This window comes from Eutrema salsugineum, unplaced genomic scaffold (genome assembly GCF_000478725.1).
Source record: "Eutrema salsugineum unplaced genomic scaffold, Eutsalg1_0 scaffold_4, whole genome shotgun sequence".
In the NCBI taxonomy this organism is placed as follows: domain Eukaryota; kingdom Viridiplantae; phylum Streptophyta; class Magnoliopsida; order Brassicales; family Brassicaceae; genus Eutrema; species Eutrema salsugineum.
Window position 1 is genome coordinate 10,404,317 of NW_006256686.1, and position 21,726 is coordinate 10,426,042.

At 35.9% G+C, this 21,726-nt stretch overlaps 3 protein-coding genes and 2 long non-coding RNA genes across 7 annotated transcripts; 4 read left to right on the forward strand and 1 right to left on the reverse strand.

Moving 5' to 3' along the window:
• The first annotated feature begins 528 nt into the window (after positions 1–528).
• Positions 529–4,048, forward strand: LOC18013527 (serine/threonine-protein kinase GRIK1). Of its 3 annotated transcripts, none has more exons than XM_006418993.2 (12): positions 529–636; positions 1,172–1,407; positions 1,501–1,870; positions 1,968–2,042; positions 2,239–2,283; positions 2,445–2,519; positions 2,654–2,741; positions 2,837–2,961; positions 3,045–3,140; positions 3,224–3,406; positions 3,497–3,575; positions 3,670–4,048. In XM_006418993.2, exons 3-12 carry the CDS (start codon positions 1,562–1,564, stop codon positions 3,828–3,830), a joined length of 1,236 nt encoding a protein of 411 aa, XP_006419056.1. In that variant the 5' UTR covers positions 529–636; positions 1,172–1,407; positions 1,501–1,561; the 3' UTR covers positions 3,831–4,048. The 3 variants fall into 3 exon arrangements, with proteins under 3 accessions (XP_006419056.1, XP_024009665.1, XP_024009666.1); XM_024153897.1 differs by lacking the exon at positions 529–636 and adding an exon at positions 701–1,013; XM_024153898.1 differs by lacking the exon at positions 529–636 and adding an exon at positions 786–932.
• Positions 4,049–7,291: 3,243 nt separating this feature from the next.
• Positions 7,292–7,759, forward strand: LOC18013529 (uncharacterized protein At4g04775). Its single transcript, XM_006418995.2, has 2 exons — positions 7,292–7,438; positions 7,523–7,759. The coding sequence occupies exons 1-2, from the start codon at positions 7,292–7,294 to the stop codon at positions 7,757–7,759; spliced, it is 384 nt and encodes a 127-aa protein (XP_006419058.2).
• A 3,071-nt stretch (positions 7,760–10,830) lies between these two features.
• On the reverse strand, positions 10,831–11,774 carry LOC18013536 (classical arabinogalactan protein 3). Its single transcript, XM_024153860.1, has one exon. The coding sequence runs from the start codon at positions 11,591–11,593 to the stop codon at positions 11,060–11,062; it is 534 nt and encodes a 177-aa protein (XP_024009628.1). The 5' UTR covers positions 11,594–11,774; the 3' UTR covers positions 10,831–11,059.
• A 4,217-nt stretch (positions 11,775–15,991) lies between these two features.
• LOC112084579 lies at positions 15,992–16,414 on the forward strand. The gene is made up of 3 exons (XR_002898244.1): positions 15,992–16,123; positions 16,237–16,284; positions 16,380–16,414. It is a non-coding gene; the product is annotated as an uncharacterized LOC112084579 (long non-coding RNA).
• A 117-nt stretch (positions 16,415–16,531) lies between these two features.
• On the forward strand, positions 16,532–21,017 carry LOC112084661. The gene is made up of 3 exons (XR_002898328.1): positions 16,532–16,606; positions 20,671–20,878; positions 20,974–21,017. It is a non-coding gene; the product is annotated as an uncharacterized LOC112084661 (long non-coding RNA).
• Positions 21,018–21,726: the final 709 nt, after the last annotated feature.

The following is a 21,726-nucleotide window of genomic DNA, read 5'->3' on the forward strand; positions in this document are numbered from 1 at the left end:
AAGTCTGCCATTCATAACAACAAATCTACCGAAACATAATAAATCTACCTCTCATTATTAAAACTCTACCAAGATAAGTCTACCAACATTTGTAAAATCTACTAACTCTCGAATAAATCTACCATCGACCTAATAATTCTACCGACAAAATTTTTGTGTTGACCAAAATTTGATAAGTCTACCATCAAAGTCTGGTAGACTTATCAAATTTTTAGCGTTATTTTCTGTCTACGTGGCATTAAAAAAATAATGACATTTTCGTAATTAGTTTTTTTTTAACAAAGGCGAAAAAAATGTTTTGAGTATGCTAGGTTAGTTTTGTAAAAAAAAATAAAAATGCGCCAAACAAGTAATATAGATACTTTCTAAGATTAGTACAGTAATCATCCCTTCTCAATAGTTAAACTCTGTTTAGATGTCACATTAGCTGGTGAGGTTTGTTTGATACTCCTTCTTAACTGTATTTTTTGTATTTTTTTTTTGTCCTTATAAAATACTACCAAGTTGCCAACACAAAAAAAAAAAACAATTTTTTGTTTTAAAACAAATCAAACGTTGGGTGTCTATGGCGAATTTCCTCTTTTCTTCATGCTGCTGTTGTTGAAATCGCATTCGAATTCCGAATCAATTTGAATTGTAAGATTTTCATTCGCTACACTCTAATCACTGAATTTTTTTGTTCTTCTTCCCAATTTCGAATATCCGATCGCCTTTAAACTGGGAATAATATTTCTTCTTCGACGCTACCTGCTCATTCCTGCGCCGTCGATATCGAAATTAGGGTTTTTTCTTTTTTTTTTCTTTTGTCTCGCCTAGTGGGTAATTTGGGTTTGTGATAAGAAAAATGGTGTCATCGTTCATACGTGAAGGGTTTTGTATAGAATGTTAATTTCAATGAATATATGCGGAAAGCTTATAACTTTCGCCAAAAGGTTTGATCTTACCTCAAAATATGATCTTTAGTGTATTTCAGCGAATTCAATTGGAGAAAATTTCTCCCTTTTTTGCAGAAGGTTAGAGTTGATATTGACTTTGCATTGAATGTTAATTTCAATGGATATATGGGGAAAGTTAATCACTTTCGCCAAAAACTTTGATCTTTACCTCAAAATATGACCCTAATATATTTCCGGCGAATTTGATTGAAGAAAGTTTTTCTCTTTTTTCGCAGAAGCTTGGAGTTGATATTGACTTTATTGGTGGTGCATGAAGCTATTTCTTATAAGTTAATAGAAATTGGGAAAGATTTGGGATCAATATATATATATTTACTATAAGGTGGAGCTACGAAATGTTGCGTTTGAGTAGTATTGGATTCGATATCTCAAGAAGTTTCATTCATCTTGCTGAGTGGCATCCTTTGGAATAACGAAGCTTCTCGGGCTTTGAAGCCCTCTTTTTTGCAGAGTAAGATTTGTGGTTGCTTTTAGTTTTAATCTTTAGGGAAGTAGATTTTCTCTCGAATCAGGTTTGTGATTATGGCTTCAATGTTTCTTACAGGTTTTCGGAATTCCTAGCTTTTCAACATACTAGAGATTTCATTTTTGTTTTGGAGTAGATAATGTTTCGTGATAGCTTCTCATTTGCCCAAGCGATGGGTTGCTTTGGGTGCTTTGGTTGCTCTGAGAGATCAAGACAATCACTAAAACCATACGATGATGATGATACGTATTCCAATGATGGTGATGTAACCAGCTATGCTGGAGGAGATGAAGAAGAAGAAGAAATAGATGAAGAAGAAGAAGAGAAAGTAGTAGAGCAGCAGAGCCGTTCCAAACGTTCTGAGGAAATTTTGAAATATAAACTACAAAATGGACTAATCTGCAGGCGGTTTCTAGTGAAGGAAACTAATAAACTTATACGGGGAGAGGTATGCGACATTTTTCCCATGTCCCCAAAGAAACTTAAATCCTCCTTTATATGGTATAGTGTGTGAATACCGAATATATTTCGTATTTGGTTTCCAGGATGAAGATGGAAACAAGACAGTTAATGAGTTTGTTCGTCAGCGTAAAATTGGATCTGGAAGCTATGGGAAAGTAGTAAGTGTGAAAAAACGTCTTTTCAAAGCTTATATATGTTCTTTTAGGCGAATGCTAAACACTTATATCTTGGCTTTCTTAAACTTATTTCCTTATGGATAGGTAGTAAATAAAGAAACTAGTTTCCTATGCATGGATAAAAGTGAACAAAAATGGGTTATAGAATCCATAACGTTGTTGTTTGTATGTATAACAGGTTCTATATCAAAGCACTGTCGATGGAAAGGATTATGCTATTAAGGTATACTCACCACTTGTGAGCTTAACTTTGTATTGCTGGTCTTCTGTGACACTGTTCACTGAAGATCACCACGACACAGATTATAGAAATATTTCTTTAGTTGATCACATAATGCAACTAAATTTTTTGGACATGTGGTGATTATATATTTGGATTTCCAGGCTTTTCACAAATCACATTTGTTAAGGCTACGGGTTGCACCTTCAGAAACTGCTATGGGAGATGTTCTTCGTGAGGTATCTCATATATTTCTTTTTATTTATCTTAACAACACCCAACTTGGAGGTAATTTCCCATGTTGCCTTTTTTCAGATTCATGCCAAAAAGACTTGTGTAACGGGTTCCATGTTTTTGTATCTCATCATTATAGGTTATGATAATGAAAATCCTGGAGCATCCTAATATAGTTAACCTCATTGAGGTTATTGATGACCCTGAGACTGATCATTTTTACATGGGTATGTCTTTCCCCTCTTTTGTTTGTCACTTCAATTCTTTCTCTTTAGGGGAAATTTCTTTCATCTGATTCTGTGTTGTTGCGTCTTGTCTATAGTTCTTGAATATGTTGATGGGAAATGGGCTTATGATGCTTCTGGACCACCGGGTGCTCTCGGAGAGAATACTGCTAGAAAGTACTTGCGGGATGTAGTTGCTGGCCTCATGTACCTTCATTCTCATGTACGATCTTCACTCTCTAACGCTTCTTCATCCAACACTTTCGTTTTATCCGATAAGAGACATGATTATCGCCTTGTTTACAGAATGTAATTCACGGCGACATTAAACCGGACAATTTGCTGGTTACTAGTACCGGGACAGTGAAGATAGGAGATTTCAGTGTAAGCCAAGTATTCAAGGTACTGAGAATCCCATCTTTGGTCTTTGTCAAACATCAGCATTAGTATCTTCAAATCTGTAAACATGATACGTTATGGTGCAGGATGATGATGATCAACTACGTAGATCTCCTGGGACTCCTGTCTTCACTGCCCCAGAATGTTGTTTAGGTATAACATACAGTGGCAGAGCTGCAGACACATGGGCAGTGGGAGTTACTTTGCATTGTATGATATTAGGACAGTACCCGTTTCTTGGTGATACACTTCAGGATACTTATGACAAGGTTTCCTTCTCTCTCTCTCTGCTGCTTTTGTTTACAGATTTTGAATAAAGCAAGCTGTCTTAAATCTTGTTTTCTTACGAATAATGCAAGATTGTTCACAACCCGTTGATAATACCGGAAGGACTGAATCCTCAGCTCAAGGACTTGATCACAGGTCTACTTTGCAAAGGTGAGTTCTTATCAGTTTGCTATGAGTTTGAAGTTGAAATAAAAGTTAGGCCTTTTTGTGAATAACGTGGCTCAAAGCTGCTCACTTGTGTTAGACCCAAACAAGAGGATGACGTTGAAAGCTGTGGCGGAGCATCCATGGGTCACTGGAGAAGATGGGGTTGTCCCGGAGTACTTTTGTTGGTGCAAACGCAAAGCTCAAGAAGAAGAAGCACATAATGGGATTGAAATGGTAGCTGAGATTGCAGATTCTTAACCAAAGACCAGTTTACGTGAAAACTTGGCAAACATATCGTTTTGTCTGTTCAAATCCCTTTAGGCGGGTCGAAGCGATTGCGTTTATGTTGTATGTAAGAGAGTTCCTTAGAGAGACTTCTCTTGATTGTTATTTGTTTTTCCTCTTTTGTTGTTTTTACTTTTCTTTCTTTTTGGTTATATTTTTTTTTTCTATATATAAAGATAACCTGTTTGCCTGTTTGGGTCATTGGGTGGAAAACAACAATATGACGTTTATTATAAATCTCTTTTGGGATGGGCTAAATTTTAGAGTACATGGACTAGTAGTTAAATTTTATCATATAATAGTAGTTTGACAAATTTTATCATATTAATAGTAGTTTGATATGATTTTTATTTGATTGTTTGAAAATATAATAATAGTTTGGATTCATTTGTTTTTTATTTTTGAGTATATTTGTTTGTTAGATTTTCTTACATTTTAATGTTGGAAGATATGATCGTAAAAACAATATAGAATAGAAGAGAGTAAATAAAAATATAGTAGTATCCAAATAATCTTATTTTATATATAAAAGTTGTTCAACTTTCTCCATATAATTGACACATTAATATTGAAGAGGTTGACACCTGTCTTTAAATTTTAATTAATAAAATTTAGTATTAAATTTTAAAACACTTAAAGAATATGAAAAGTTTGTTTTATTAACTGACTCTTAATTAAAATTTATATTAATGTTAAACAACAATTTATGTTATAACTAATTAAAAATATTGATAGATATATATTTAATTTTTATATAATTGTAGATTACTTAATAATATTTAGATTACTTAATAATATTCAAGATGTATTTTAAATTAATTTTTTAAATTATTTATAATAAAATACTGACCAGTAACAAATGAAATGATGATTATATTAATTTTATTTTTTTAATTAATTGATTATCAATTAATATTTCTGTAAATGTTAAACAAAAATTTATGTTATAACTAATTAAAAACATTGAATGATATTTATTAATCTTAATATAATTTTAAATTATTAAATAATATTCAATATGTATTAATATTTTATAATTTTTTAGAATAAAATATTAACAAGTAAGTAAGTAACAAGTGATGATTATATTAATTTTTATAAAAATATAAAAAAAGTTTGAAAATTTTGAAAAGAAAAATCTGCACGTAATGTGCGGGTATTCACCTAGTTTAGTTTAAATAGTTTTAAGACCTTTTGATCATTGTTCTATGTATTTTAGACCTAATTTTTTGAAGGTTTGTATGAATTTATTCGATTTGATCATTGTTTTATGTGTTTTAAACATTACAAATACCATCATTCCATTAGTTAGATACATATATATATATATATATTTTTTTTTTTTTTTTAATTTTTTTGTTAGACTTTTTAAAAAAAATTTTTTTTTGTTTTGAAACGACATTCCATTAATTTTTAAAAGTTTCCATTTTTTGTTTCTTTTAACATTTTTGTTAGAATTTTTTTTTAAATTTCAGAAATATAAGAAATGGTAAACACTCAGAATTAAGAAATATAGATTCTATTTTTTTTATAAAAAAAACATTTTTGTTAATTTTTTTAAAATTTTGGTTATATACAATTTTAAAAACGGTTTGATTGACTATGCAATTAAACATTAAACCATATTTAGACCAGTTTTTTTAAAAGTTTTTTTTACACATAATCAGATAATGACACGTTTTTAAAATTTTAAAATGACACATAAATTGCAAAATAGGGTTAAACGGTCTGTTTATAGCCGAAATTCATTTTTGAGCTGACATGTAAGCGAAAAGCTCTGAAACTCGTTGTAAAACATTTTTTAAAATTTTTTTCTAAATTTCAGTTTTATATAATTTCAAAAACGACATTCTATAGCTTTTTAAAGAGATTCTATTTTTTGTTTCTTTTAACATTCTAAATTTTGGAAACATAATAAATAATAAACACTAAGAGATATCATATTTTATTTTAAAAAAAAAACTTTTTTTTAATTTTTTCTAAATTTTGGTCTTATGTAATTTTAAAAACGGTTTGGTTAACTATGAAATTAAGCATTAAACCATATCAATTTAAACTGGTTCGTTTTAAGGTTTTTTTTACACATCATCAATAAGGAACCAATTAAAAATGGCACGTAATTGCTTTTTGCAGCCGAAACTTATGTTGGAGCTGACACGTAAGCGAAGAACTGTGAAACTTGTTATGAGTGCGATACGTAAGCAAATCTCTACGCAAATAAGTATATAGATTTGTAAAATATCATGGATTTTGAACTAATGTGAAGGACCAAGGAGTCTTTGTGCCATTGTTGATCTGTAAGTTTTACATGTATTTCATTAGAATTAAATATTTGTCTACGAGACAAAGCTGGAGCGGGTTTCTTTGTAGTGAATTGCTCTTAAGTTTTTCAATCTCTGTGAATCTTTTTGAATTTAGGTCTATTGATTATGAATTATCGCTTAGGTGTTCAAAAATTTAGGTTACTAGTTTGATTTGCGGTGTGGCAAAGATATTTTCTCTGTCATTTTCATAATTGAGTAGCATTTCACCGGATTTAAAAAAAAAAGTCTCTTCATTTAGGGTTTAGTTTTTTTTTTTGGGTAGTAGTAGTTAGGTGTTAGTTTTTTTAATTTCTTGTTAGTTTTTTTAATTTCTTCGGCAGATAATTTCACTAGATTTTTCACATTTTCCTTAACAATTGATCTATTTCATCAATAGACTTAATTTTATAGACTTGTATTAATGGTTGCATGATTTTTGTGTTGTTTCTCTAAAATAATTTTATTTTCCGCCGGCTTTTATTTCAAAAAACTATTATTTTCCTCGATTTTTATTTTCGAAAAAATTTTGTTTTTTACCGATTTGGGTTCTAAATGTCAATTAACAAAAAATTACGTTTTTTACTTAAAGATGATACAAAGAAAAAACAATCAAACAAAAAAAGTGATTTTTAAATAAATTATTTTATTGCGCAAGATTATTTATACTATTTCACAGTTACATATTCCACAAAATTGAAACCAATGAGAGCGATGGTATGTTTAAAATTTCTAATAATAAAATAAAAATCTCAAGCTAATGTGAGAGGTCTAGAAAGACGAAAAATGACCAAAATCTAACTGAACTAAATTTTGTGGGCTAAAAAACAAAATTGTACTAAAATACGGGGCTAATTCCCATCTGAATGATATAAACATTTGAATTACCTATCTTTAACTTATAACATCATGCCAAAACCTATCTTGACAATCTAACTGTTAGTCAACACTCACAGAATGTTGAAATGACCGACATGTCACTATTCCAATGTGGCAACAGTAAAAAAAAACGTCATCTTTTAACTATTTTTAGGATAATTCTCACATAAATAAAACGGCGTCGTTTTGATTTAATTGGGGGAAATAAAAATCCCAAATCGATTTAGGGTTCTTGACTTGTCTTCTTCGTCGATAATGGTTTTAAAGGGAGCTCTAATGGAATGTCAAAGAAGAGGGTTCCCTAAGAGATGTAGGTGCAGAGAAGCTGTCCTTATGAAGACGTCTGGTATTGCTAAAAATCCTGGAAGGCTGTTTCATGCGTGCCCATATGGAAATGAAGGAGTAAGTATACTCATTTTCGGAGCATTGATATATGTTTGGATGGAGTGTTTGTTGTCCATTGAGTTATGTTTGTATATGTGATAGGATAATTGGTATCATACGTTCAAATGGACTGATACATGTATGGTTAAAGAGCTTGAGGACTTGATAGACAAAGTCGGGAACATTGAAGAAACTTCAATGACATTGCAGAAGGGCTTTAATGTTTGTGAGTCTGAGATTGACACATTGGCTATGGAGACGTGTATGTGTGAGGCTGTGGTTGAAAAAGAGGTGGGAGATCTCACATTGGAGCTCTGTAGCTTGAATAATCTTGTCTGATTTTGCTTTTGTGATGTGGTTGGTCTAGTGTGAGATGTGGATGTTCTATTTGCTTTTTCCTTTGTGATCTTGTTGTAATGTGAGTCTACATAAGTGTTTGAGATAAGCTACTAGTGTCTTAGTCTTTCAATCTAATGTTTATGTTTGGAATAATGTTTTGTGTCGTAAATTTGTTGTTAAAACTGAATGATTAGAAAATGGATTTTGATCAAGCAAAATACGGATCAAACACAACATAGAAGCAAGAGTATCTAAAGCTTCATACAAGCAAAATTTTCTGAGCATAAGGGTTACAAAAAACAGTTGCAAAACAAGGGGCTAAACTTAAAAAAAAATCATATCATAACATCAAACAAAATTCAGTTTAAACCATGACAAAAAACAGAGAAACAAAGTCATGATTTAGGTTCTAATCAGCTGCCTCTTATGCTCCATCCTTTGTGCTCCACAACATCATCATTTCTTCCATCTTCCCAACACAAAAAAAATAACAAGGTTGCTAATACTATTCTATACTGTATTAGTATTCACTTAAACGATGGCCCCTTAAACGATCACACAACTTATCTAGTCTTGAGTTGGTTGAGTTAGAGTTGGTCCTTCTCCAAATGATAGAGTCATTTACTCGTATCCATCTTGTTCTGTCTCTGTAGCCTCATTTCCATCTTCTCCCTGGCTCTTCTTTCTGGCATTTGATCTCTTACTTGCTTTTTTGCCATTATCCACTACCATATTCTGACATTTTGTTACATTATGGCTATCTTCACCACAACAACCACAATGCATGATCTTTTTCTCTCTAGATGCTTTCTTCTTTAATGGAGACTCATGCCTTGCCTTCTTCCTTTTCGGCTTTGGCTTTCTTCCAACTTTGTTCTCAATTTTTTCAACTAAACTTGGTGGTGGCAGCACCTTTGATTTTGATTTTTCCTCAAATAACAGACCGTTGAGAGGATTGATAGAATTGATTAACAGACTATAGATTTGTTGCTGCCAGGAATTCAGAAACCAATGGAAGATGGGATCCTCATGATTCAGTTTCCTTTCAGCGATGACACGTAGGGCATGATGGCAAGGAAGACCACTCATGTCTCATCTACTACACGCACATGCCCTTAGTCTCATGTTAACACTTTAACTTACACCAGACTCACACACCTCATCTCTTGCATTTTTTCTGGGAATCATCACACAATACTTGAGTTTCTTCTACTCAGCCTCTATCCACTGTAATGCCATTACCATGAATCTTCTTTGATGATTCACTGCTTCCTTCATCCTCTTTGGCTTTGGCTTTCTTCCAATTTTGTTCTCACTTTTTTCAACTAAACTTGGTGGTGGCAGCACCTTTGATCTTGCTTTTCCTCAAAATAACAGACCGTTGATAGGATTGATATGATTGATTAATAGACTATAGATTTGTTGCTGCCAGGAATTCAAAAACCTATGGGAGATGGGATCCTCATGATTCAGTTTCCTTTCAATGATGACACGTAGACGGCAATGAATACCACTCATGTCCCATCTACTACACGCACATGCCCTTAGTCTCATGTTAACACTTTAGTTTACACCAGATTCATACACTTCATTTCTTGCATTTTCTCTGGGAATCATCACACAATACTTGAGTTTCTTCTACTCAGCCTCTATCCATTGTACTGCCCTAATCATGAATCTTCTTTGATGATTCACTGCTTCCTTCATCCTCTGGTCTATATGAACCATAGTCTTCATGAGGACAGCTTCTTCACACCTACATCTTTTAGGGGACCCTCTTCTTTGACATTCTATTAGAGCTTCCTTTAAAACCACTATCGAAGAGACAAATTCGTGAACCCTAAATTGATTTGGAACTTTTATTTTTATCCAAATCAAAACGACATTGTTTTGTTTAGGTGAAAATTGTTCTAAAAATAGTTAAAACGATGATGTTTTTTGTACAGTTACCACATCAAAATTGACATATTGGCTACATCAGCATTCTGTGAGTATTAACTAACGGTCAAATGGTCAGAATAGATTTTGACACGATGTTAAAAGTTTAGATAGATAATTCAAATATTTATATTATCGAGTTTTTGGTCCAAGAAAATTTAGTTCAACTAGATTTTGATACTTTTCTTATGTACAGTAAATTACCCAAATTTTGGCATCACTAGATGAATACCCGCGTGTACACGCGGGTGTTTTGTTTGTTTTATATACATTTTAAATTTCTATTTTTCAACAAAATTAACCTATTTTATTTTTGATAAAGAAAATATTATCCAAATTTGTAAAAATATAGTCATTAAATGTGATTTTTTTGTTTTAATATAATTTATTAATAGACATTTTTTTATAAGTTTAATCTAATTTTTTGTATTTGGTAATATGAATATCATATGAACTCGTAAAAATGTAGTCATTATTTTTTGTAGATGTAATATTTTTTATTTTTGCACCTAACCAAATATATCTTCATTATTATTTTTCTCAACCTGTCTTTTTGTTTGTTAGTTAATTTTTAATGATAAAAATATGTATTTTGTAAGACAAATTTAATATCTTTGCCAAATCGTATTTTGCTTTCTGCCCGAGGACTTCAAGTCTCAACTCTTTGTCCTGGTGGTAGGGTTGTCATCGGTGGATATGCCTTTATACAAAGAAAATGGATCAATGTCTATGTAAACAAAACCAGAATGAATTCAATACAAGGAATATAATACAGTTTTTAAAAACCAATAAATCAAAGAGGAGGCGAAGAATAAAAAATTTTACCTATTGACTTGTGGAATTTTGAGTCGATATTAGAAAGCATTGGAGATTGTTTGAGATTCTATCTTTCCAATTTCCAAAATAAAATTAATTTGCAGTTTATTATGAACCATAAATTGATATGTACTTCTCTTTCGGTTTTTGTGTTCAATTAAAAACCAAATTAGTATAATTTAATTGTTTAATTTTCTCATAATTTTTTTTAATCTAATGTGTCAAAAAAATGAATGCTGATATGTCAATCTTGTGAAACTCAACTGAGTTTTTATATAATAGATTCGTTTTCCCAAATAAATGACCAAGTGCAATAACTCTATAATAAAATGCATTAATACTTTCCAAATTATTAAATCAGAAATATAATTGTAGTTTCGAACTAACTACAAATAATAAGATTTCGGTAATCAATCAGCCACGAAAACAACTGCAAAAAATCATACGGACTTTTTTCAAACAAATATATCAATAAATGTTTTTCGAAATTCGAAAAGTAACAAAAAAAATTAAATCAAGCTATATCCTCGCCGGATCTCTCTCTCTTTACAGCATCTCTCTGGCGGCGTAACCGTACCGAGATCTGCGAATATTCTCCTGCCGTCTCTTGTACACAAATCCGGCCAATCCAACCACACAAACCGCCGCGATCGTTCCAAACGCGACCCCAGCCTTCTTCCCGCCGCTCATTCCACCGCCTCCCGATGATTTTTCCTCTTCGACACCGGTAATATCGCTGTGGTTCAAATCGCTAGCTTCTTGCGACGGAGACGGAGATGGAGAAGATGAAGGAGACGCATGATCATCCGGCAACGGCGGAGATAGCGATGGAGAATCTGACGGAGAAGGAGATGGAGATGGGGAGTGTTCTGTTTCTGGTTGCGGAAGAGAAGAGTATGCGATCGGAGACTCTGCTGGTGAAGGGGATCCAAATTCCGGCGTAGGCGCGTGGATTGGAGGCGAATCTGTAGCGTCGGTTGATAGATCCGGCGCCGGAGCCGGTGAGACTTTAGTCGAAATCTCGCCGGAGACGAGTACCAGCATTAGCAGAGACGAAATGGTTATGATTCCGAGCTTCATTTTCGAATTTCAAATTATGTTTCTCTCTCAGATCTTGATGAGTGAAGTAAGAGACGAATAAGAAGAGATCTGAGAAGATGATGATAATAAACAAAAATAGTTAGTTTTAGAGTGAGAATGTGAAATGCAATATTACGATCGCTAGATTTGCGGCTACGAAAAGCGTACAACTAATAGAATTTTGCCACGTAGGATACGTATGGAAACAGAGAAGGAAGCGAAACACTGGATCTGGTCATTGCGTGAAATCGGCACGTGGGTTTCACGTGAAGAGCTGACCCTCACGTTATCTATGGAGTATATTAAACAAAGATTACTTTGTAAGAGAATTAAGCAATCAAGTTGTGAGATTAAATATATGTAACTAACATCGTTTTTTGGCGTTAAAACAAATCAGGTAAAGAGAAAAAAAAAGTAATACAGAACGTTTCTTCGCATTTCCTAATCAGACTTCTTAAAAATATAATAAAATCACTTTGTGTTTCTACAAAATTGTAACAACATGTAGCTATACGCAGATATACACACACACAGAGGAAAAAATAAAGGGTTGAGGTTTTCTTGCTGTCCAAGAACCAATCAAAAGTGTTCAAACTTGGATCCCTAGATAACAGCTACTTCAAGGAATTATGGGAGGCTTAATATGAAATCCGATCTGGTTGAAACTTGGTGGAATGTTTCGTGACACTACTGAATTGAGAAGCAACGGTGGGATTGCGAAGTTAGTGGTCAGTTTGTCATTTCTTCACGTTCTCCTGAGCAAATTTAGCATAATACCTCACAAGATATAGCGTTTGGATGTTTAAACTAGCTCTCGATTTGAGCTGATATTAAGCATGAAGTTTTGGATTCATACACTACAAGAAATCACCCATTTCACAACGACCATATTCGTCGTTAAATCATTGTGAAATGAGGTTTGCGACGATTTAACGACGAATGCCAGTTCGTCGTATATTGATCGTCGTAACTGGTAATTCGTCGTAAAATCGTCTTTAATTAGCGAGAAACAAATAATCGTCGTTAAATCGTCGAGAAGCATTCATCGTAACTTCGTTGTAAATGTAACGACGATTGAACGACGAAAAGCTTTTGTCGGCAATTCGTTGCAAATTCGTGGCAGAAGAATCGTCCTTAAGTCGTCGTTACTCTAGATTCGTCCCTAATTCGTCGTAAACATTTCGTCCCGAATTCGTCGTAATTTACAACGATTTAAGGACGAATGTTTATTTATTTTTTAAACCCAAATTTTTTTGAAATAATAATTAAAAATAAATATGAAAATAAAATTATTTTAATTAAAACAAAACAAAATATTTTTATTACAACAAAAAAAAATCATATTTAAGCATCATAATCAATTTCGAAATCTCCAAAATCGTCCGCAAGATTAGTAACCGGAGCATGTGATTGATCTTCTCCACCATTTGTAGATGCTCCTTGAGTACCCGCAGCATGTGTCGCTCCACCACTTGTAGATGCTCCTTGAGTACCTGCAGCTTGTGTCGCCACTCTTCGTGCCACCAATCTTGCCTCCTTTTCCGCTGCACGTTTTTGACGTTTTGCTCGCAAGGCATTTGCAACATCTGGGATTGAGAGGGCAATGATATCGAAGATGGAGTCATACTCCAAAAGCTCCTCCTGAACTTCCTGGTGATATGCGCTTTGAGACTCCTCTAAAGTTGCAATCTTGGCCCGTAGAACGACTGGATCATCTTCTGGTCCTCGGCGGCGTGGTGCGGATGACGAAGCACTCGGGACGTCTCTAATAGATTCCATCCCTATAACTTTTCCCTTCTTTTTCGGAGCGACCTACATTTCATCTGACGGATGAGTAATCTTTCCATCTGTCTGCAAATGATCTGCATGCCATCTCATCGCTGCCGCTGTTCTTTCAGAATGATACATTCGTTTCAACCTATCAGTTATAGGAAGGTACCACATACGCTGGAATGGTACTTTGCTGCGACTACTTCCTTGCGGCTTATATCTAGGCTTATGACAAAATCGACATTCCTCCAACTTATCATCATCTTTCCAAAATAGCATGCAATTGTCAACACAGACATCTATCATCTCAGAAAGCAATCCTAGACTATAAATAAGTTTCTGGATCTCATAGTAAGTTCCAGCTGCTAAATTGTCTGCCGGCAAATACTCTTTAATCAGGTCAGCCCAATCATCCATGCAAGTCTCAGCTAAGTTATGATCAGTTTTAATAGTCATCATTCTAGCTGCCAGTGATAATTTAGATTGTCCTTCTTTGCATCCATTGTAAAGTGGCTGATTAGCAGCACCTAACATATCATAAAATTTTTTTGCATCTGCATTGGGTTCCTCATCATGGACAGGTGCAAATGTGTTTGTGGTTTCGTGAAATGCATCTGTAACCATGTCTTGAATTCTATCATGATCAAACCTTTGCTGCTCTGCATGATAATATTCATCTTGATGCAAATTATTTGACGAGTCTTCAAAATTTGAAGCTTGATAATTGCTATTACTACTACCTGCACTTTCTCCATGCCCTTCTCCATGATGGTACCATATAAAGTAATGTGGCATAAATCCTCTATTTAATATATGCGACCACACTTTCACGATTGTGATAAATTTTCTATTCATGCATTTAGGACAAGGACAATACATCATACGACTGGCAATCGTTCTTGGGAGTTTTCCTGCCTCATGCATGAATCCCTCAACCCCCTCACTGAATTCTTTTGTCAACGATCCCGTTGAATCAATACGATTGTACATCCATTTCCGAATTTCATATATGGACGACATTTCGTATATATATTTAATATTCACTACCAAGTGAATATTTTTAAATTTTATACTTGTTCCCAATTAAGTGATCAATTCAATCACTCTTATTTAGGAGCATTGTGATTTTTTTTTGGGTTATGGGAGGCCCTATATATAGATTTTTATTCTGCTTACCATCGAATTAACAACGTTATTTAACAACGAATTAACGACGAAATGTAGTTTAGCGACGAATTAACAACGAAAATGAGAATCGGGTTTATTCGTCGTTAAGTCGTCCCTAAGTTACGACGATTTAACGACGATTCTTATAATCGTCGCCAGATCGTCGTTACTGCACGACGATGTAACGTCGAATTCTTTTCGTCACCAATTAACGACGATTTGGCGACGATTATAAGAATCGTCGTGCTTTCGTTGTTAATTCGAAGGGAATTTGCGACGATTCTTAATCGTCGTAAAAAATCGTTGCTAATCGTATACTTTCTTGTAGTGATAGAGGCATAGAGTTATGTCCTAGACTAAGGAGATCCTGTATGGAGAGAATTTATGTTGAAGTTGAGACAGCAAATATGTTCACGGGAGAAGGAGTAGATGACACAAACTATTTATTCCTTATACATTATTAAGGTCCCTCTAGCTTTCCATATACAATCCGTGAGTCAACTTGATATTGGTTTGATGTGATGCTAGCTACTATATCACATATATCCATTATTCTTGTATTTTGGATTTTTGCTTCAATGCTCGGAGAGCTGAGCAAATTCTTGCATCAGCGCTCGTAGATTACTTCATTTACTTCAGTGCTTTAATTAATTAGTATATTTTATTCTTTGTTCACCATTGCTAGACTTCAGGTATAGAGTTCTTTGCTTTACAAAACTGTGAATAAGAAAACTCTATTTCATCTTGTTTACACATGAAGCAATAAAGAAAGCTAGTTGCTTAGACATAGTTTTTGAATGCAGTTACTGTGATGTAACTTTGTCTAATTGTTCACCCACTATAAGTTCCTCGGATTTTGATAGCCTTTAGGTTGGCTAATTAATGTGGAGTTGTCTCAGCTTTGTCTAGTTGCTAGATTTCTTGTCTATTTTTGTAGAGTTTTGATCCGATTCTAAAGATTTATGAATCTATATCGCAGGTAAATTCTAAACGTAATTGAAGAAGACAATACGCAAGATTGTTTACCCAGAGTTCACCAATATGGCTACGTCTCCGGGGAGGGAACGGGATCCCTCAATATCCACTATCGACTTCGATTACAGAGCTATGCATAAGGTGCTTACAGCTTTGTTATAAAGATCAAGCACTCAAAAGGAATCAAGGCGAAGACGATGATCGGACCGGAATCTACCACTGGTGAACGCCTACTCCGTCATAAGCTTCGATCACACTCTCTCTATCTTTTCTTCTGCTTTCTCTCTCTATAACTGTCTCACTCTCTTGCTTTCTTGTTACAACTTCAGCTCGGGAAGATGACGACTTAAGTCAACTTAACCACACTCTTGGGCCTGACAATTATTGAAGCCAAATATCCCTGAATGAGACGCGGCCTTGGAACATAAGCCCACTAAGGTGTTTGACTGAACCAGTACTAGACTTCACAAACTCCACCTTTCAGACTCAACACCGAAGACTCCGCCGAACCCTAATACTCCTAACCTCTCGATAGTGAACCTCCGACTGTAACAGATGACAGCCTCCCATGGGATCGCCGACGGACTCTGCGACTCCGGCACATGAATCTGACTTAAGGTAACCCGTGAACACTCAAGTAACACTCTGAGATTAGCTTGAGTATTCTCACCTATGATTCATCTCCTTTTGCAAAGATTGACCCTTTCGGATTTTCTTTGCACCTTTTGCAGCTTCTCCGGTGAGCAGACATTGCTCTTTCGCTGTGATTACGGCTTCAGGTAATGGCTTCAGCCCGTAATCCCTCGCACCTTATCCTGTTAACACGGATCTTTCAGAACAGCTTTCACTGACTTCATTTTTTTCATGTGAACAGAGTCTCCACCTGGAACTAGAGAGGTTGGTTCACCCCTAGTCCCTACACTCACGAGTAACTCTCTTTTCCTTCCTCATCTCCTCTTTACCAATCAGAGCCATAAGATTCTCAAGTTACTGACTTGTCTTCTTATGCGTGCGAGATCCTCTAATGGTGGAGTTACCCAGAGCCTTTATGTCACTAGACGACATTCACCAAATCACAGCAGAGCTGAAACTTTGGCCCAGGTAAGGCTTTAGTTAAGAAGTCTGCTGGATTTTTGCTAGTGTGGATCTTGTATAGTATAGCATCGTTATCTGCTACTATATCCTGAATAAAGTGATACTTTGTAGCAATGTGTTTGGTGCGCTCGTGATGCACGGAGTTCTTTGCAAGTGCCAAAGCACTCTGTGAATCACAATGTATCTTTACACCTCCTGTGTTAAGCCCTAACTCACCACAAATACCTTTCAACCAAATGGCCTCTCTCACAGCTGATGAGAGAGCCATATATTCAGCATCTGTAGTCAATAATGCCACAACTGACTGTAAATTTGATCTCCAACTGACTGAATTTCCCCAAACCTTAAACACAAACCCAGTCACTGATCTTCTCTTGTCTAAGTCTGTGGCATAATCTGAATCACAAAACCCGTTGATGACAAAACTTGTAACCTTAACAAAAGTAAGACACGCATTAGAGGCACCTGACAAATACCGAAGAATCCATTTAACTGCTGACCAATGTTCCCTGCTTGGACTTGTCATAAATCTACTGACCACACCTACAGCATAGGCTAGATCAGGTCTCGAGCCGATCATAGCATACACTAAGCTCCCAACAGCACTAGCGTATGGAATGTTTTCCATAGGCACAGCCTCTGCCTTTCTTTCTTTCTTTGACAAACTCTTAAACTTGAAATGAGGTGCTAAGGGAGTAGTCACTTGACTTGCTTCTTTCATTCCAAACGCCTTTAGAACTTTCTCAATATAGCTTTTCTGTGACAGAATAAGAATTCCCTTCTCTCTATCTCGGATAATATCCATTCCCAAAATTCGAGAAGCCTTCCCCAAATCCTTCATTTCAAATTCCCTGTTCAAGCTTTCTTTTACCCTTTTAATCTCTGACATATCTCCTGAGGCAATCAACATATCATCCACATATAACAAAAGATAAATCGCTTGATCAGTCAGTATGTTTCTCATGTACACACACGGATCATAGCGGCTCTTCTGAAACTTTTCCTTCTTCATAAAGCTATCAAACCTCAGGTTCCATTGTCTCGGGGATTGTTTCAACCAGTAAAGATACTTCCGTAGAAGACAAACTTTATTTTCATCCCCATTCTTAATAAAACCCTCTGGTTGACTCATAAGAATCCTTTCTTCTAAGTTTCCATTTAAGAACACAGTTTTGACATCCAGTTGCTCCAATTCATAATCCCTGTTGACCACAATTGATAACATGATCCTAGTGGGCACATGCTTAACCACTGGTGAAAAAATTTCATTATAATCCACACCTTCCTTTTGTGAGAATCCTTTAGCAACAAGCCTGGCCTTGAACCTTGGTTTTTCGGCTCTGATTGTGGTAGTGAGTGAGGGTTGTCAAGTTTTACCCTAAATGAAATCAATAGCCGCAAGTGCACAGTTGATCGATTGTAGTACTTAGGGATCGAATCCACAGGGAAGGAGGATCTTTTCCAGCAAAAAGCCTTTGACATAAGTATAAAGTAAGGAAGTCTAGAACCAAAACGGTTTTGTGGGGGTTTGGTAGTGTGTTTAAAATGTAAAAAATCTTAAAAGAAAGTACGGGAATTAAATAACCTAATAACTAAACTTAACGAAAATGAATAAAAACGAGTAAAACGGATATTCTAATTGCTTAAATTAAAATCTACTAAAAAGGAAAGACAATATTGAACTAAAGCTTGAAATAAAAACGGTGTAAATCTATGGGAAAGAAGGCGTTGGGGTTCAGGGAAGTTTTCTCAGGGGTACGAACGATTCAAAACATTGCTAGAGAGTAAAATTGATAAGATCTTAGCTTAAACTTTTCGAACTGGAGTCACGGACGTATGAATACGCCACTGTCGTGATCATAGACAACTATCTCTCTCAACCATGACCAGTAGGTTTCCACTCTGGCCCTGGAAGAGAAGAGATGCATTATGTTTAAGACTCGTCCTTATTCACAAATCGCCCATAGGTAGGTTTCCACTCATATGTTTGTTTTGCTCTCCCAAACTAGATCTGATACCGGATGAACACTTTCGTGTCACCAAGCATCTGGATTAGATTGTAGTTCATGACGCTACTCTCATGCAGTAAAAACGAATTCAGAAGAAAAAGTTCTAAGATTCGGCTCAAAAGCTCATGGAATCCTCATCGAACATATAGATCCCCATCGAAAATCCCTTAATCCCAACAATAAAACTACTCAGACATGATGAACGAAATCAAAAGCATAGTATTAAGAAGTAGAATAGAAACCAAAATTGAAAAAGAAAGAACAAGGGTTCAAGAGAACAAATCTCTCTCTCCCTAAAACCTAAAGCAAAAACAGTAAAAATATGAAGTAATGATAGATGATCTCGATTAGGGTTCATAAAACATGTATTTATAGTGCTCAAGACATCTCTGGACGTCACTTAGGGTTTCTCCAAATGAAGGAATCATTGTGGGCTTCAAAAATGGGCTTTTGGGCTCAGAGTTGGCTTGCCGCGGTCGGGAGTGCTGTGACCGCAGGGAATGAGTGGTTTGCCGCGGTCGGGATGCTTCTGACCGCGGGAAATGGCCTGTTGGCCGCGGGTGGAGTTGCTTGCCGGCTGGTTTACGGGACATCTTGCTATTCGCGTATCTTTTGATTGAACCGTTGGATTGCCAAGCTGTAAAGTGTGCTGGAAAGCTGATACTTCCATCTTTAAGGTCTCCAAATTTGAGCTGGATCAGACGATGAGAAGGCCTTCAATCAGGGGTGAACTTCTGACGGTTTGACTCTGAGCTGAAATCTGGTTTTCTATCCATTTTGTTAAGCTTTTCCCTAAATTACCTGAAAAGAGTCTTGAAACTACAAATACTAGAAAAACGTAATAAAAGTACTTAAAAGCAATTAAAAACATAGAAAAGTATTTCAAAACGGTCCATAAAAGTGGTCAAAATACGGTGTTATCAGGTTCGTGCATTTCCCATCTTCTGGAATCCAGACACGGTAACCCTTAACTCCAAACGGATACCCCATTAGAATTCCTTAGTCTTATCTTGAACAGTATGAACATAAGCGATGGACCCAAACCTTCGTAAATGTGTTAAATCTGGTTTGTGACCTGTCCACACTTCTTCTGGCATCTTGAATTCAATGGTAGAGCTAGGGGTCCTGTTTGTCAAATAAACAGCAGTTTGAGTTGCCTCAGCCCAGAATTCCTGACCCAAACCTGTCTCAGCCAACATACTTCTCACCTTGTCCATAATAGTCATATTCATTCTCTCGGACACACCATTTTGCTGTGGTGTGTACGTACATGTTCTATGCCTCTTAACACCAGATTGTCTGCATAATTCATCGAACTGGACATTACAAAACTCAAGTTCGTTATCAGTCCTCAAACACTTCAGTTTCTTCTCAGTATGCTTCTCAACAGCTTCTTTCCACTCCTTGAACTTAGAAAATGCCTGATCCTTAGTTCTCAAGGAATAAACCCAGACCTTCTTTGAGTAATCGTCAATGAAGCTTATGAAATACTTGCATCCTCCTAGACTTTCTGGGGTTGACGGTGACCCCCATAAATCTGAGTGCACATACTCCAGAATGTCCTTATTTGTGTGCTTGGCCTTAGGAAAACTCTGTTTATGAGATTTGCCTAATACATATCCCTCGCAAAAACTCAAATCTCCAATTTCATCCTTTGATAAGAAACCATTCTTTACCAAGACCTCCATGTTCTTTGAGCTCATATGACCAAGTCGTGAATGCCATAGACTTGTCATATCCTTCTTAGAAGTGGAGAGGTTTGCTTCGGCATTGGTCACTTGTCCTTGGAGATAATACAGCCCTTTATTGTATTTCCCGGTGATTACCTTTTGACCATTTTTATAGAAGGTAACTTCGTAGTCTTTACTTTCATACTTGCATCCAGCTTTTTTCAAGCATACCGTAGGAGATAAGATTTCTGCTCATGTCAGGCATGTACCGAACATCTGTTAGGATTACCGTAGTACCATCTGGGTTTTGGATTCTAACTTTTCCAATTCCCTTTACCTCACTGTGTGTGTTGTTTGCCATTAATACTTTTCCACCGTTGACTTCTTTCAGGTCAAATAATACTTCCTTGTGTGGGGTTATGTGAAAAGTGCAACCGGAATCCATTACCCATGCATTTTTGGAGTCCTGCAAACTCACCGTGAGGACCAGAGGTTGCTTCCCCTCTGTTGCAACGTTTGCCGAAGAATCTCCATTCTTCTTCTGGCCTTTACTCGGGCATTCTCTTTTCCAATGCCCCTCTTTCCCACAGATGAAACAGGTAGTGCCTTTGTACTTGTTTTTGGACTTTGATCTGCCTTTACCATTCTTGTATTCTGCACGTTTTTCATATCTCCCTCTGGATTCGACGTACAGCCCTTCTGATGAAGACTTTCCCTTACCTAGGAGTCCCTTTTGCCTGAGCTCTGCCTCTTTGGAGTGAGCTGCAATAACCACTTCCTCTACGGTAAGAGTTTGTCCATCTCAAATTTCCCTTGAGTTGGCTCCATCCTTACCAGAATGATCTTTTCTTGCAGGTTGAACTTTGAGAGTCTCCGAACAACGAGCTTTTCATCAACGAGTACCAACAGATCAGGAGGAGAAAACTTCTACAACAAAACCTTCCGATCTGACTTTCTCCCAGAGTAAGATAAGTTCCGATATCACTTCCTCTAATATCAATAGATATTCTTCGCTATCTAGAACCTGGATAGCTCTGATACCACTTGTAGTGTTTTGATCCGATTCTAAAGATCTATGAATCTATCTCGCAGGTGAATTCTAAACGTAATTGAAGAAGACAATACGCAAGATTGTTTACCCAGAGTTCACCAATATGGCTACGTCTCTGGGGAGGGAACGGGATCCCTCAATATCCACTATCGACTTCGATTACAGAGTTATGCACAAGGTGCTTACAGCTTTGTTATAAAGATCAAGCACTCAAAAGGAATCAAGGCGAAGACGATGATCGGACCGGAATCTACCACCGGTGAACGCCTACTCCGTCGTAAGCTCCGATCACTCTCTCTCTCTATCTTTTCCTCTGCTTTCTCTCTCTATAACTGTCTCACTCTCTTGCTTTCTTGTTACAGCTTCAGCTCGGGAAGATGACGACTTAAGTCAACT